At 42.4% G+C, this 12,636-nt stretch overlaps 1 protein-coding gene across 1 annotated transcript in view; it reads left to right on the forward strand.

Annotated features, from left to right (window-relative positions):
* The window catches only part of ARSJ (arylsulfatase family member J), a 70,135-nt gene extending 58,016 nt beyond the window's left edge, over positions 1-12,119 (forward strand). Inside the window, exon 2 of the mRNA XM_019534056.1 lies at positions 10,314-12,119. Within this exon, the coding sequence (XP_019389601.1) occupies positions 10,314-11,718 (1,405 nt within the window). The 3' untranslated portion in view covers positions 11,719-12,119. The remainder of the gene's footprint in view (positions 1-10,313) is intronic.
* Positions 12,120-12,636: the final 517 nt, after the last annotated feature.

A 12,636-nucleotide genomic window follows, 5' to 3' on the forward strand; every position in this document is an offset into this window, starting at 1 on the left:
GTGCTACTTATAATGCTCTACCATATTCCAAAGTTCATTCATCTCTTTCTGAGTTATACAAGCATGATGGAAATACATTATCCATTCATGTTGTAACTGGCAGCCAAAATTAGAAACTTCAAACTACAATTTGTTGGCTTTTATTAAGACTTCAAAAGAATGCAGATCTGAAGAAAATAATGGAGTATTTTTAAAAGCTATAAATGGATAAAGCCAGCAGTTCCATGCATGCATGTTACAAAATTAGAAACATTTCCAATTCTTACTTTCCCAGTTGAAAACTGACATTGAAGGTAAGAGGAGGGTTCGCATTTGAGAAAGGTGGTTGAGGAGGCATCTGTATAGCATAGGTCAAAAGTACATAAACTGAGACATTGGGGCACTCTAGCTGAGTCTCATACATTACACATGACTTCAGTCTTGCTGTAATTCAAACTGAGTAGATGCAACTAACTCAAGAAACTTTTGATCTCCAAAGTAGAATTTCTGTAATCACCAAAAGTTGCCTAACTCAATTTTCTACTTTCATTTTTTTTTTTCCTTTTCTTTGTTTGTCCCCCAATAAAATGAAGACCGGAAACTACCATAGGCAAATTTGTTTTACTAAAACTTGGAAATCAAACATCCAAAAGTTTAAAAAACAATTAAATTCAATAAAAGTTTGGTTCACACTGACTTCAGTGTTGGTATGCTGATTTAAATTGGCTGAGGGCCTAGCCTCTTAACTCACAAACTGACTTTTAGCAGCAGAATATGCACTCTACTTTCAGAAAGGAAGTAAGATGTAGCATCAGTGTTGACTTGCCTTAATAGAAGCATCACTCACTTTCCAGTCCAAAACAAAACTGAAATTATTTTTCAGATGCCAAGGTTTAGAGAATAGGGTTCAGTATGGACAGTCAAAAAGCCTGAGGCAGAATCGATTCAATCTCCACAGTGTCCTCTAAGCTTAGTAGATGGAACCAATAACCAACTGAACTGACATTGTTTTTAACTGGGAGAGGTAGGGGGAGACCTGCACTGACCTAGGCCAGTAGGCAGGGGCACTAGAGTACATCTCCTAGCCTGCTGACCATTGCCAGCCCAGCCAAGTGAGGCTGTCCCTGATTGGCTCCCCAGTACATGCCCCCAACCCCCTTGTGTCCCCCCATAGTGGGTTGAGGAGTCTCATCCAGGTGCTGGCCAACCTTGAGGGAGCCTCCCCCTTAAGACATTTCCCCAGCCTGGGCTCCCCAGCTCAGACAGCCCTGGGGAGCTGAGGGGAATTCCCCACCTCCCCCTTCCCAATTTCCAATTGCTTCTGCTGCTGCCACAGGAGAGAGGGAGAAGGAGTCCTCCAGGTGGGTGCCTACCCATGCAGCCCAGCATGGGGGCACCAGGGAGCCCTTTCCTTGGAGGGCTCCTCCCCACCCCAGCCTGGGGCAGCGCCAGGGATCTAAGGGAAATTCTTGGCTTCCCAAACCCCAGTGCTGCTTATCTCAGATGCTGTGAGTCTCAAAGATAGCCCGGAACAGCCACAGGGAGTGGAGGGAAATTTTTCCACTTCCCCACACCTGCTTTTGCCTCAGACTCACAGCAGCTAAGGCAGAAGCAGCTGCAGAGGAGTGGGAGAATTTCCCTCTGTTCCCTGAGGCTACCCCACGCTATCCATGAAGCTCTCAGCAGCTGAGGCAAGCATCTGTGGGCTTGGGGAAGGGAGCAATTCCCCTCAGCTCCCTGGGGCTTCCCTGGGCTTGTGGACCCTGGGCTGGGGTGGGGGGAAGCCCCCCTAGATGGGCTTCCCGGTGCCCCCATGCCAGACTGCAGGACTCCTCCCTTCCTCCCTCCCTCCCTCCTATGGAAGCAACCAAAGCAAATTAGCCGCTGGGAAGGGGGGAAATTTTCATCAGCCCCCCAGAGCTGTGCCCAGCCAAGGGCCCCCAGGCTGGGGTGGGGAAAGCCTCCTGAGGTGGGAGCTCCCTGGTGCCCACACCTGGGACCTTGTGAACTCCCTCCCCCTCCCCCCTGTGGCAGTGGTGAAGGCAAGCAGCTGTGCAGGGGAGGGAGTGGGGGGTGATGTGCCTCAACTCCCCAGGGTGCCCCCAGCATGGGGAGGGCTGTGGAGGGGTGAAAAGTCCCCATGCGCTGTGTACACCTGGGCTAGGGAAGTCTAGTTCCCCTGTCCCCTCATCACTATGGGCTGATGGACACAAGTAGGAAGCAGGCTAGGGAGAAGATGGGTGGGGCAGTCCCTGTTTTGCTAGAGCAGACAGCACAGCCCAAGGCTGCAAAGCATCTTGGGATTCTGGGGGACTGTGAGTTAACTTCAACAGGAAAGAATCTGAGATAGTAGTTCCATAAACTGACTTGACCTAAATCAGTTAAGTCTGATACTACATCCATCTAGGTTTATCTTAAACTGGTTTTGGCCATTTTGAAAGCAATTTATGTACATTGAACTTTAAACCAGTTTATGTGTAACTTCTGTCCCTAGCTGGGAAGTTTATAAGAGGTTTCCTTTTCATTTGAGTAGCCTAACTGTAAACATCGTAATAGCTTCTGTGCTAGTCAAACAGAAAGAGTAATTGAAAATACACAATGAATAGTCTGAGATGGGATGATCTAGTTGGGGATGATCCTGCTTTGAGCAGTAGGTTGGCCTAGATGACCTCCTGGGGTCACTTCCAACTCTAACTTTCTATAATTCTATGATTAACTACAGTGTAAAATAAAAATCATTATATTTGTATTTCCAATGACCACATTCTTGTTGTATTTATTTACAAATTGTGCTTAAGTATTTCCTTTGCAAGTGCAGAATACTGCTTTGGTGTTTTTAGACATAATAAATGGAGTCAGCTTTAACCTAGGTGCATTGATTGGGAAGAATGCTGTATATGTCCCACTATGGACTAGATTACCTAACAAAACAATACAAATCACAATATTACCTTTATGTAAATGTAATTTGTAGAGATCGAAGTCAAAGAAACTATAACATTAGGTTCTGCACCCCAGTCTGTAACCATTTAATTGGTTACTAATGGTGTAATTGTGATTAACTCCAGACTATTCATCATAATAATTCTAGTTTTGTATATGGGATTAAAATTCAGGGGTGAGCAATTATTTTGGGCAGAGGGCCGCTTACTGAGTTTTGCCAAGACATTGAGGGCTGCATGATAAGCAGCCGGTGTGGATGAATACTAATTTTCTAAATTTTTTAGGGGCCCCACAGGCTGAATAGAATGGCCTAGCAGGCCGCATTCAGACCACAGATCAGATTTTGCCCACCTCTGAATTAAATTCAAGTTATTTCTTCTTAAAAATTTTTCAGTCCTTCAGTACAGAGCTAGGCAAGAGTTACCACGACAGTCACAGTCACAGCTGTTCACAAAGTTGCCTTCCAGAGAACCAGAAAATCAATACCTGTCACTTACAGTCTCTGTGGTTTTGTTCTCATGTGCAATCTGTGTGCAATTGCAGAACAGCAGTGTTGAGATGCCTTTCCCATTGCTATTGATTCTGTTTGACTTCCACAATAACCAGTGTCTTTTACCTACTCAGCTTTGTATTTCCTTCAACAGCCTGCATGCCCTTTGAAAATTGAATGCATTCACTAAAAAGAAAACACTGCCCATAATGGATCAATTAGGGATGTAAAGAAAGGGAAAGAGCAGATCCTGCTATTACTGCAATAACAAAGAATACTCTGCTCTTCCTTTGAACTATTTCTATAATTGAAACATTTTCATGTACAGTCAGTGGTTTTACAGAATTATATAAATATGCACACATACAAACACACACATGTGAATCCAGAACATAGGTAACAATAATGTAAAACCTGTCCAATAAATAGGTGAAGACCACCCACACATGTGAAATATATCCTAAAATTGTGAAAGTAGAGACCAGAAGAGAATTTAGGCAATTTTTTGTATATAAAATAATAGCAAGCAGATTGAATGAGAGAGAGGGAACCAGGATACTTTAATGTGTTCAAGAAAAGATTGGATAAAATCATATGGTTGAGGATAATTCCTGGTACTAGTTGGCTCAGGTTCTCTCAAACTAAAATTATGATGCTAGGTTTGAGATGCCTTATTTGAGGAATCTATGTTTACTTTATGAATTCTGTATGTAATTCGATAGAGCTGCAAACTTTTTTTGAGTGTGGAGTTTGCTTGCCTTCTCTGTTGTTGTTTTAGCTCCACGTTAGATCTAAATTCCAAAAAGCTAATAGTAAGGAGACAACAGTAGAAGGCCATGTTCTTCTATTCAAATGGAAACGCTAAATAATAGGAAAAGTGGTATCGTGGAAGAGCCACCCAGGAACCAAGTTACGTGGACAGATTCTGAAATGCTCTTGAGCTGATTAGAAGGTCTCATGGCAGGAATGAGTGGACAGAGCTGGACTGTTATAAGAAGGCTGGTGAGTTCTGCTTTTGTGAACATTTCTGCAGGTATCCAATGAGGCAGGGAAAACCAGGCTTTCTTGAACATAGGTAGACTTTACAAGGAGTGTCATGGAAAGGGCACTGCCTTCAGGATGTTTAATTGTCCCTAAACCATCTATCCTATCTTTTGAGTAAGAACCAATGGTGTTTTCAAATACTGTGCAAAGAATTTGGTCCAAATCCAACTCCTGTTTAGGCAGGGAAGTAGCATTTATTCAGCCCCTGACAGATGTTACACTTAAGATTGATTAATCATGTCTTTAAGTAATGTAGCACATTGGGATCCCAGGTGTGGCAATGCTACCCCCGGTGGCTCTGCAACCATGCCCTGCTCCATCCCTAGGGTGCCTTCCCTTCTAACCTGCCATGCCTTGATGGTATAACAGTGATAATAGGGAGGCTGCCCACAGGCCTTCACATGGCCCTGGCTCAACTAAACCCTTGCTAGGGTTCCCTGGCACCCTACTGGTCCTTACTATTCCCCAGGCCCCATGTTGGGCTGCTCTGGTTGACCATGCCCTGCAGGGCACTCAAAGCCTTAGGAGCTAATTGCATAGCTCCAATCCTTCTCTACGCTATGCAAGCCTCACAGGTGTTACCATCATGTTGTTCCCTCCTTTGGGGCTTTGGCGTCCTTGGCCTCTGCCCCTTTAATCTAGCTAGGCTGTTTTTCCTGAGCCCACTATATTAGACCTGGCTTTGAGACACTAGCTCTGGTTATTCCCTTTCAGTCACTGGGCCTGTGGCCACTGACCCCTGTCTGCCAGGCCTGAGGCCCCTGTGTGGCTGCACCTCTCTCGGGCACCGGCCCCTGGTCCCTGTGTGGCTTCAACCCTCCTCAGGCACTGGGCCTCTGGTCCCTGCCTGGTCCTCTGGCCTTGCTCTATGCCCACTCCAGGCTCAATAGTCACTTGGGCCTTGAGCCTGCCTCAGTAGGACTCAAGACGATCACATGCCCCTTGGGTACTAATGAGACCTCTGTATATTGCTCCTATAGTCCCACCCCAAACTACTGGTGTAAATACAGCATAAACGTAAGTCCCCGGGCTATAACCGAAACACAAAGGGAAAACAGCCCGCTGCCTCATTAAGAGGGTAAACTTTCCCTCACCGCTTAGCTAGGATAGCCTCCGAGCCCTGGGCCATATGCTAGTGAGCTCCCATGGACACACAGGGATTAGGGTTGCCAACCCTCCAGGATTGTCCTGGAGTCTCCAGGAATTAGAAATAAATCTCCAGGAGACTGCTGAGAGTCCCCAGGGAGATGACTGATAGGGCATTCATTAAAATAAATATTAGATGTTGTACCTGATTTATACAGTTGTCCAAAGGGTTTTCAAAATGTAACAGTAATGTGCATTTTCCTTCCTGACATAAAGTCATTCATGTCATTACATCATGTGATGAAACCTCCCGGAATAGATTCGAACAGAGTTGGCAACCCTACTGGGGATCCATGTGCAGCACCACAGTCCTTTGAAGAGCCCTGCTGCCTGGAGTTCTTTGCCCTATGGCAGCCAAGGAGAGACTATTTTGCCAGCTCAGGCTTTGGGTTTATATCTTCCCAGGGCCCTGGCCCCTTCCAGTCAGCAGGCTGCCTGGGCTGTCTGCAGGTGCCTGCTAATAAGCCTCATTGGCCTGTTGCCCCAGTAACTGCAGCTGCTGTATCCTGCCCAGGCTCTCTCTTACAGTAGTGTCCTGGCACATGCTTATTCAATTAATAGCATGCTAAAATGAGGAATAAGTCATAAAGTTATTACACATATGTTGTGTGTTATATAATAACTTTGTGGATGGTTCCTATCACACTTTTAACTGAAGGTGTGGCCAGTGCCCACCATCTAGAGCAAAAGGAGACTGTCAGGACTCCCCAGTGCTCCAGAATCTGATAGGGTTCCTCAGCTGATGAGAGCTGCTGGTGCACCATATGCTCCCCATCAGCTGATCAGAGTTCCCATCGGACTGGTCTGAAATCCCTGCTCAGTTGATCAAAGCTCCCAGCTGCAGGAGTGCGTGGGGCATGTGATTGGGCTCCCCTTGCACTGGCAATATGGCACTGTATGATCTGATACAGGGCATGTGGCATGGCAGGAAGCATGATTGTTGGGATCCTGCATCAGATCCCATTGCACCTTTACTGTGTCTGTCAGGAGCATAAGTGACATGTTTAGATCCTATTCCCACTTGCGCAAATAGTTCTCCTGAGCTTGCTCACTGCTTGCTTTGAGCAGATGTATGGTTAGTTTATCCTGGCCTGCTGAATTGTAGTTTTTGGCATTAGGTTTAAATTTCCCCAGGGTAATTTCCTCAAAATTAAAATCAAGGTCTTCTATCCTATCTACAATGTCAGAAGTGAATTTTATTTCAGGTAGAGAGACCTGTTCAATAAAAATGAAAGTGCCTTAGCATTTTTAATTTGTTCTTCAGGGTTGAAAGAATATTTTTATATTTGTTTTTTATGGTTCGTTGTAGCTGTAACTCATGTCACCCATTATCCTCTTTGTATGCAGTTTTTTGTCTGCCACTTCAGCTTACTGGGTCTGCCTATTAACATGTTATTTTTTTTCTGCCTCAGCATTTTAGCAGTCAATCTAGTTTTCTTACTTCTTTGCATTTTTTAATTTCTTCCTATCATTATCACTGAGGAGGGAAGAAGTATTTTCTGTTTTCTTTTGGCAATGGCATTCTGTGTGGTCTTAGCAACCAGTTTTCTCTCCTATCCCTTCAAAGTCCCAATATATTCTCAGTCATACTGGCATATTTTTGATACCCTTCCTTACATAATCATCCTCATCTGTCATCAAAGATAGAATCCTGACACATTTGAGAGCTAAAGTTCAAACTCTATTCATGTTTGGAGGTTTTTGAGTTTTGAGGAATTTTTCTTGATTACTTTTTATCGCAAGTAAACTCTTTATAATGCAGTACAATACACAGGTGATGGTCAGTGGCAACTCTAGAAAGTTCTGTTAATCTATCCGGATGTTTTGGCACACTGAAGGGAAGATACAGGCCAAAGTAGTCTGTTTTTTCATGCTGTGATGCTCACCCTTTTTTATGTGAGTGTGGTTATAGGAAAAATAATCCTGCCACAACAGGATGAGTTCACTGGCAGAGATTCATTATGTAAACCGATTCCATATGTATCAATGATGTTGCTTAGTCCACGGACACCTGTCACTACTTGCACATTTATATATCAAATTATATCATATTGGATCGGATAATGTCGTATCATATCATATGCAGCTACAATGAGGGTGTCATGTTGTGTGACTCTGCTATTGAGGTCCTCTAGGATGTTGTAAAATCTGCGACTGCCATCCTCATTATGCTCATTTGTAGGGATGAAGCATTAAATTACTTTTTCTCTTATATATCACATTTGGACTCATATATTGTATTTTATAGCTACGTTACTTCTAGTTCTACATGGCTCTTTGCAATGCCTTCATGATCAGAGTAATTTCTTCTCTTCTTCCACCTGGGGTTCATTTTCTTGTTCTGTGTAATATAGTCTGTCCCCAGCCCCATACACTTGAGCTGAGAATGTCAGTGCCATAATTTTCCATCTTTCATGTAATACGAGTTGATTTTTCAATTTGGAGCATCATATGTACATGCCAGAATCTTTCTATACATAATTCAAAGCAAACCCAAAGCTGTGGATTCTTCAAGGTACCATCTTAGTACCAAGGCAAGATTTGATTAGCCCCTATAATGTGGATTCCTTCATCCTCCCCACTAACCCCAGGTTCTGAGATAGGCAACATCTTTTCTGTTTCCATGGAAAGTAAATTTCTTGCAGGGTGGAATTGTCAACCTCACAGTGAATCTCCATATTTGGAGGTCCAGAGGCTAATTTTTGCCTGGTCTGTATCCTTCACTGTCCAAGTTAGGTGTAAGTGCAGGGTAGAACTATCATTGGCATAGCTTGTGAGGTTAGGAAGCAAGCAACAAGTAGTCCCACTGTGACAGGGTACTAGACTCAATACGTACTATAAGAGTTAAAAGGAAGGTATCACTGGACACATCTACATGTGAAATCAATGGGATGTAGTAAACTCTGCATATCATGCCAGAGCTTATTGCTCCTGGTCACCACATTTTTGTGCATGCCCAGAACTGCAGCACATTGAGCTGAGTCGAGCAGCCCCAGCAGGTAGGGGGCCTAGGGGATCAGCTTGCTAGCCCAGGACAGCTCCAGCCCAGCTCAGTGTTCTGCAGAGCATCTGGCTGGGGCATGAGGATGTTCCAGTGTGGGGCTGGTCAGACAGCAGCCCCTGCAGTGAAGCACCTTTGTGCCCCAGCCAGCCCCATCAACATCTACATGTGCCTTGTTGTGCAGTAAATAATGCTGCAGCAGGATAGTACTTGTAGTTACAAGTACTAATGTATGGCAGTATTTAGTATTTTACTGCAACCTAATAAGGCTGTATGTGTAAGCACAGCAACTTTACTGCAAAGTTAGTCAGCTCAGCAGTAAATGTACTCATGTAGACATGCCCAGTGAGTAAGATATGAGATAATGATCTCATCCAGTTTCCAGAACTTAACATACTCTTATCCTCAGGGAAGAGATTTATTTAGATTTAAAGCATTAATTTACAGTTTTTTAATGTTATAGTATCAAACTGATATTAGCCAATTTGGCTTCAATTTTTAGTATTAACTACTCATCATAGTGAATTCATTTTCTAATCATATGGATTCAATATGTCTTTCTATAGGAATCAGCTGTATTTCAGAATTTACCATTATACCATTTAAATAAAATTCTGCTAATGTTCACAGTCCAGTGTACTTGCACGCAATTGATTTGTTTACCACTTGTAAAATAAGAGACATTTGTAACAAATTTACATAAACATGTATTCAACAACAAAATGTTCTATAAATCAGATACGGCAGACATAAGGAAAGTTTTTCAGATGAATAAACATCTTGGTTAAACTATCTGTTCATCTATAGATGATAGACATGAGAAAATATTTGTTTGAACATTTGTGTAGACTGCATGCCTTACTGATGAGCATGATGCTTTGAGTGCCATGTATATGACCAGAATAGAAATAAGACAAATAGAAATCTTTTGATGGTATTATCATTCTCCTTCAAGTGATTGTTTATAAACAGGTATCTCATGAGTTGAGTTTGAAAAGTTTTTGATCAAGAGTATCTATATAACACACTTGTATCCTATTGCTCCTCATGCTTCACATTGAAACAGAAGAGAATGGGTCTACTGCAGAATACCATGTATACAAGATTCTGTCAACCAGGGCATGGAAGGAGGACTGTGGAAATTATAGGTTAACACATCTCAAATAACTCCCCTTAATGTAAGAAAAAGAACTTCTTTTTCTCCTCCTATTAACTGTCCATGTGCCCTGTCTCAGAAGCCATGATCAGTTCACTGAGGTCCCAGCATTGTGCAAGGTTGCTAAGATGTGTTCTGAAAGCCTGTGCCAAATTATTGTTATGATGAGGTAGTGTTTGATGAGCTAGGCTTGTGGTTAAATAAACAAACATAAATGGTCAAATGTTTTGTTTTCACCATTCTTAGTATTCATAGAATATAGTCAAAAAATAAGTCAGTTTGATAAGGCTGACTCCCAGGTTTTTGTAGCTTCATAGAAACACCTTTGAAGTATAACAGTTCTTGCTTCAGTAAATTTCATGGCATGACCTCATCATTCTTTGGGAATAACACTTCATAACATTTATAGGAAAGACTGTTTTATGCAGAGACAGCTTTTGTTATTGTTATACGTCTCCTTTTCTGAAAGTGGGTGGTCATAGGTTTCTTTTTTTTCCCCTCTCACTTTCTTTTCCTCCTCTAATGTGTATTTCTCCTTTACTTGTTGTCTTCAGGTACCAGATACACACAGGTCTTCAGCATTCTATTATAAGGCCTACCCAGCCTAACTGCTTACCTCTGGATAACATGACACTACCTCAGAAGCTGAAGGAGGTTGGCTACTCAACGCACATGGTTGGCAAGTGGCACTTGGGATTTTACCGTAAAGAATGCATGCCTACACAGAGAGGATTTGATTCCTTTTTTGGATCACTTTTGGGCAGTGGGGACTATTATACTCATTACAAGTGTGATAGCCCAGGGATATGTGGCTATGACCTGTATGAAAATGACAATGCAGCATGGGATCATGACAATGGCATCTACTCAACACAGATGTACACACAAAAAGTACAACAGATTTTAGAATCTCATAATCCCAAGAAACCTATATTTTTATATATTGCTTATCAAGCTGTTCATTCCCCACTACAAGCACCAGGCAAGTATTTTGAAAATTACAGATCAATAAATAATATAAACAGGCGGAGATATGCCGCCATGCTGGCATGCTTGGATGAAGCTGTCCACAATGTGACCCTGGCTTTAAAGAGATATGGTTACTATGACAACAGTATTATCATTTACTCTTCAGATAATGGTGGGCAGCCAATGGCTGGAGGAAGTAATTGGCCCCTCAGAGGAAGCAAAGGGACGTATTGGGAAGGAGGAATCCGTGCTGTTGGTTTTGTTCACAGCCCGCTTCTGAAAAACAAGGGGTCTGTGTGCAAGGAGCTCGTGCACATAACAGACTGGTTCCCCACCCTGATCACCTTGGCAGAAGGACAGATCGATGAGAATATCCAGTTGGACGGCTATGATATATGGGAGACCATTAGTGAAGGTAGGCGTTCCCCAAGGGTGGATATCTTACACAACATTGATCCTATTTACACCAAAGCCAAGAACGGCTCCTGGGCAGCAGGCTTTGGGATCTGGAACACAGCTATTCAATCAGCCATTAGAGTAAACCACTGGAAACTACTGACAGGAAATCCAGGATACAGTGACTGGGTCCCCCCTCAGGCTTTTAGCAATGCTGGTCCCAATCGCTGGCATAATGAACGGGTTTCTTGGTCAGCTGGGAAAACAGTGTGGCTTTTTAACATAACTGCTGACCCATATGAAAGAGTGGATCTTTCTGGAAAATATCCTGAGGTAGTAAAGTATTTGTTGTGGAGACTTTCACAATTCAATAAGACTGCAGTTCCCGTTCGATATCCACCTAAAGACCCTCGGAGTAATCCTAAACTCAATGGAGGTGTTTGGGGCCCCTGGTTTAAGGACGATGAGAAGAAAAAGAAACCAGGGAAAAATAAAAAGGGAGAAAATAAACAAAAGAAGAAGAAAAACAAAAAAAAATCAAATCAGAAAAAAGGGCAGTCCTTAAACTGCCGCTCCTGGCTTGCTGGTGGATAGGCTTGACTACTGTCTTTGCTCAAACCTAAGTCTGGCTGTTCTTTGTTGAGCTTCTGACACTCCACCAAAGTACAAATGCCAGATGTGCACTATGAGTGAAAGCTCTCCTCTTCTGATTTCTTGTCACATTTCACTAGCACAAGTTATCTTGACACTGTACCTGGAGATTATATAAACACCCACATAAAAACATTTTCTTCTCTCCTTTACTAATAGTGTTTATCTTTCACAGCTACATTCCAGATAACAATGGAAATGACTCTCAACTTCAGTAATTCCATATTTGAAGCACACATAATGGAATAATTCCACGACTAAACTACTGAATATCTCGGTAGTGGTATGGAAAAGTTAATGACAGATTTTTCTCAAGCTGATAAACATCATTTATATGGAAAAATTTTTAAAAAGGCCCTGACAATCAGTGAAGTTTACAGTGGGTTATAATCATCGAGCTGTGAATTTTTTATGGAGCGCAGCGGAAGATTAAGCTACCAGAATAACCCAAATATTGGAGAAGAACAAGCTGCTTTAACTTGCATTACTCTGTTCTACATAAATGGAAGAATTTTTTTCTTCCTTCAGTGTGCTAGGCTATACTTCTTTCTGGTGAAATCAAAATGCTGGTATCCAAATACACATGAAAAAAACTAGCATGTGCCTTATATTACCTACCAAAGGATTAGACAGATATGGAGTCTTTAAGCACACCACCAAAATGAATGTAATGTTTAAATACTTCAATATAATTATCCTGCAGTACCTAAAAATAATTTATTTTTACAGCACAAGTTAGTTAATTCATTCATATTGAAACATTTACCAGTGGGTGATGCAAGTCACCCTTTTTTGTTTTATTTTAGCTCTGTCACTAGGAGAGTTTTATTCAGCTATTGTATCCAAATCTGCAGAGTACTG

Source organism: Crocodylus porosus, unplaced genomic scaffold, assembly GCF_001723895.1.
Source record: "Crocodylus porosus isolate Cpor-Errol unplaced genomic scaffold, CroPor_comp1, whole genome shotgun sequence".
Lineage (NCBI taxonomy): Eukaryota > Metazoa > Chordata > Crocodylia > Crocodylidae > Crocodylus > Crocodylus porosus.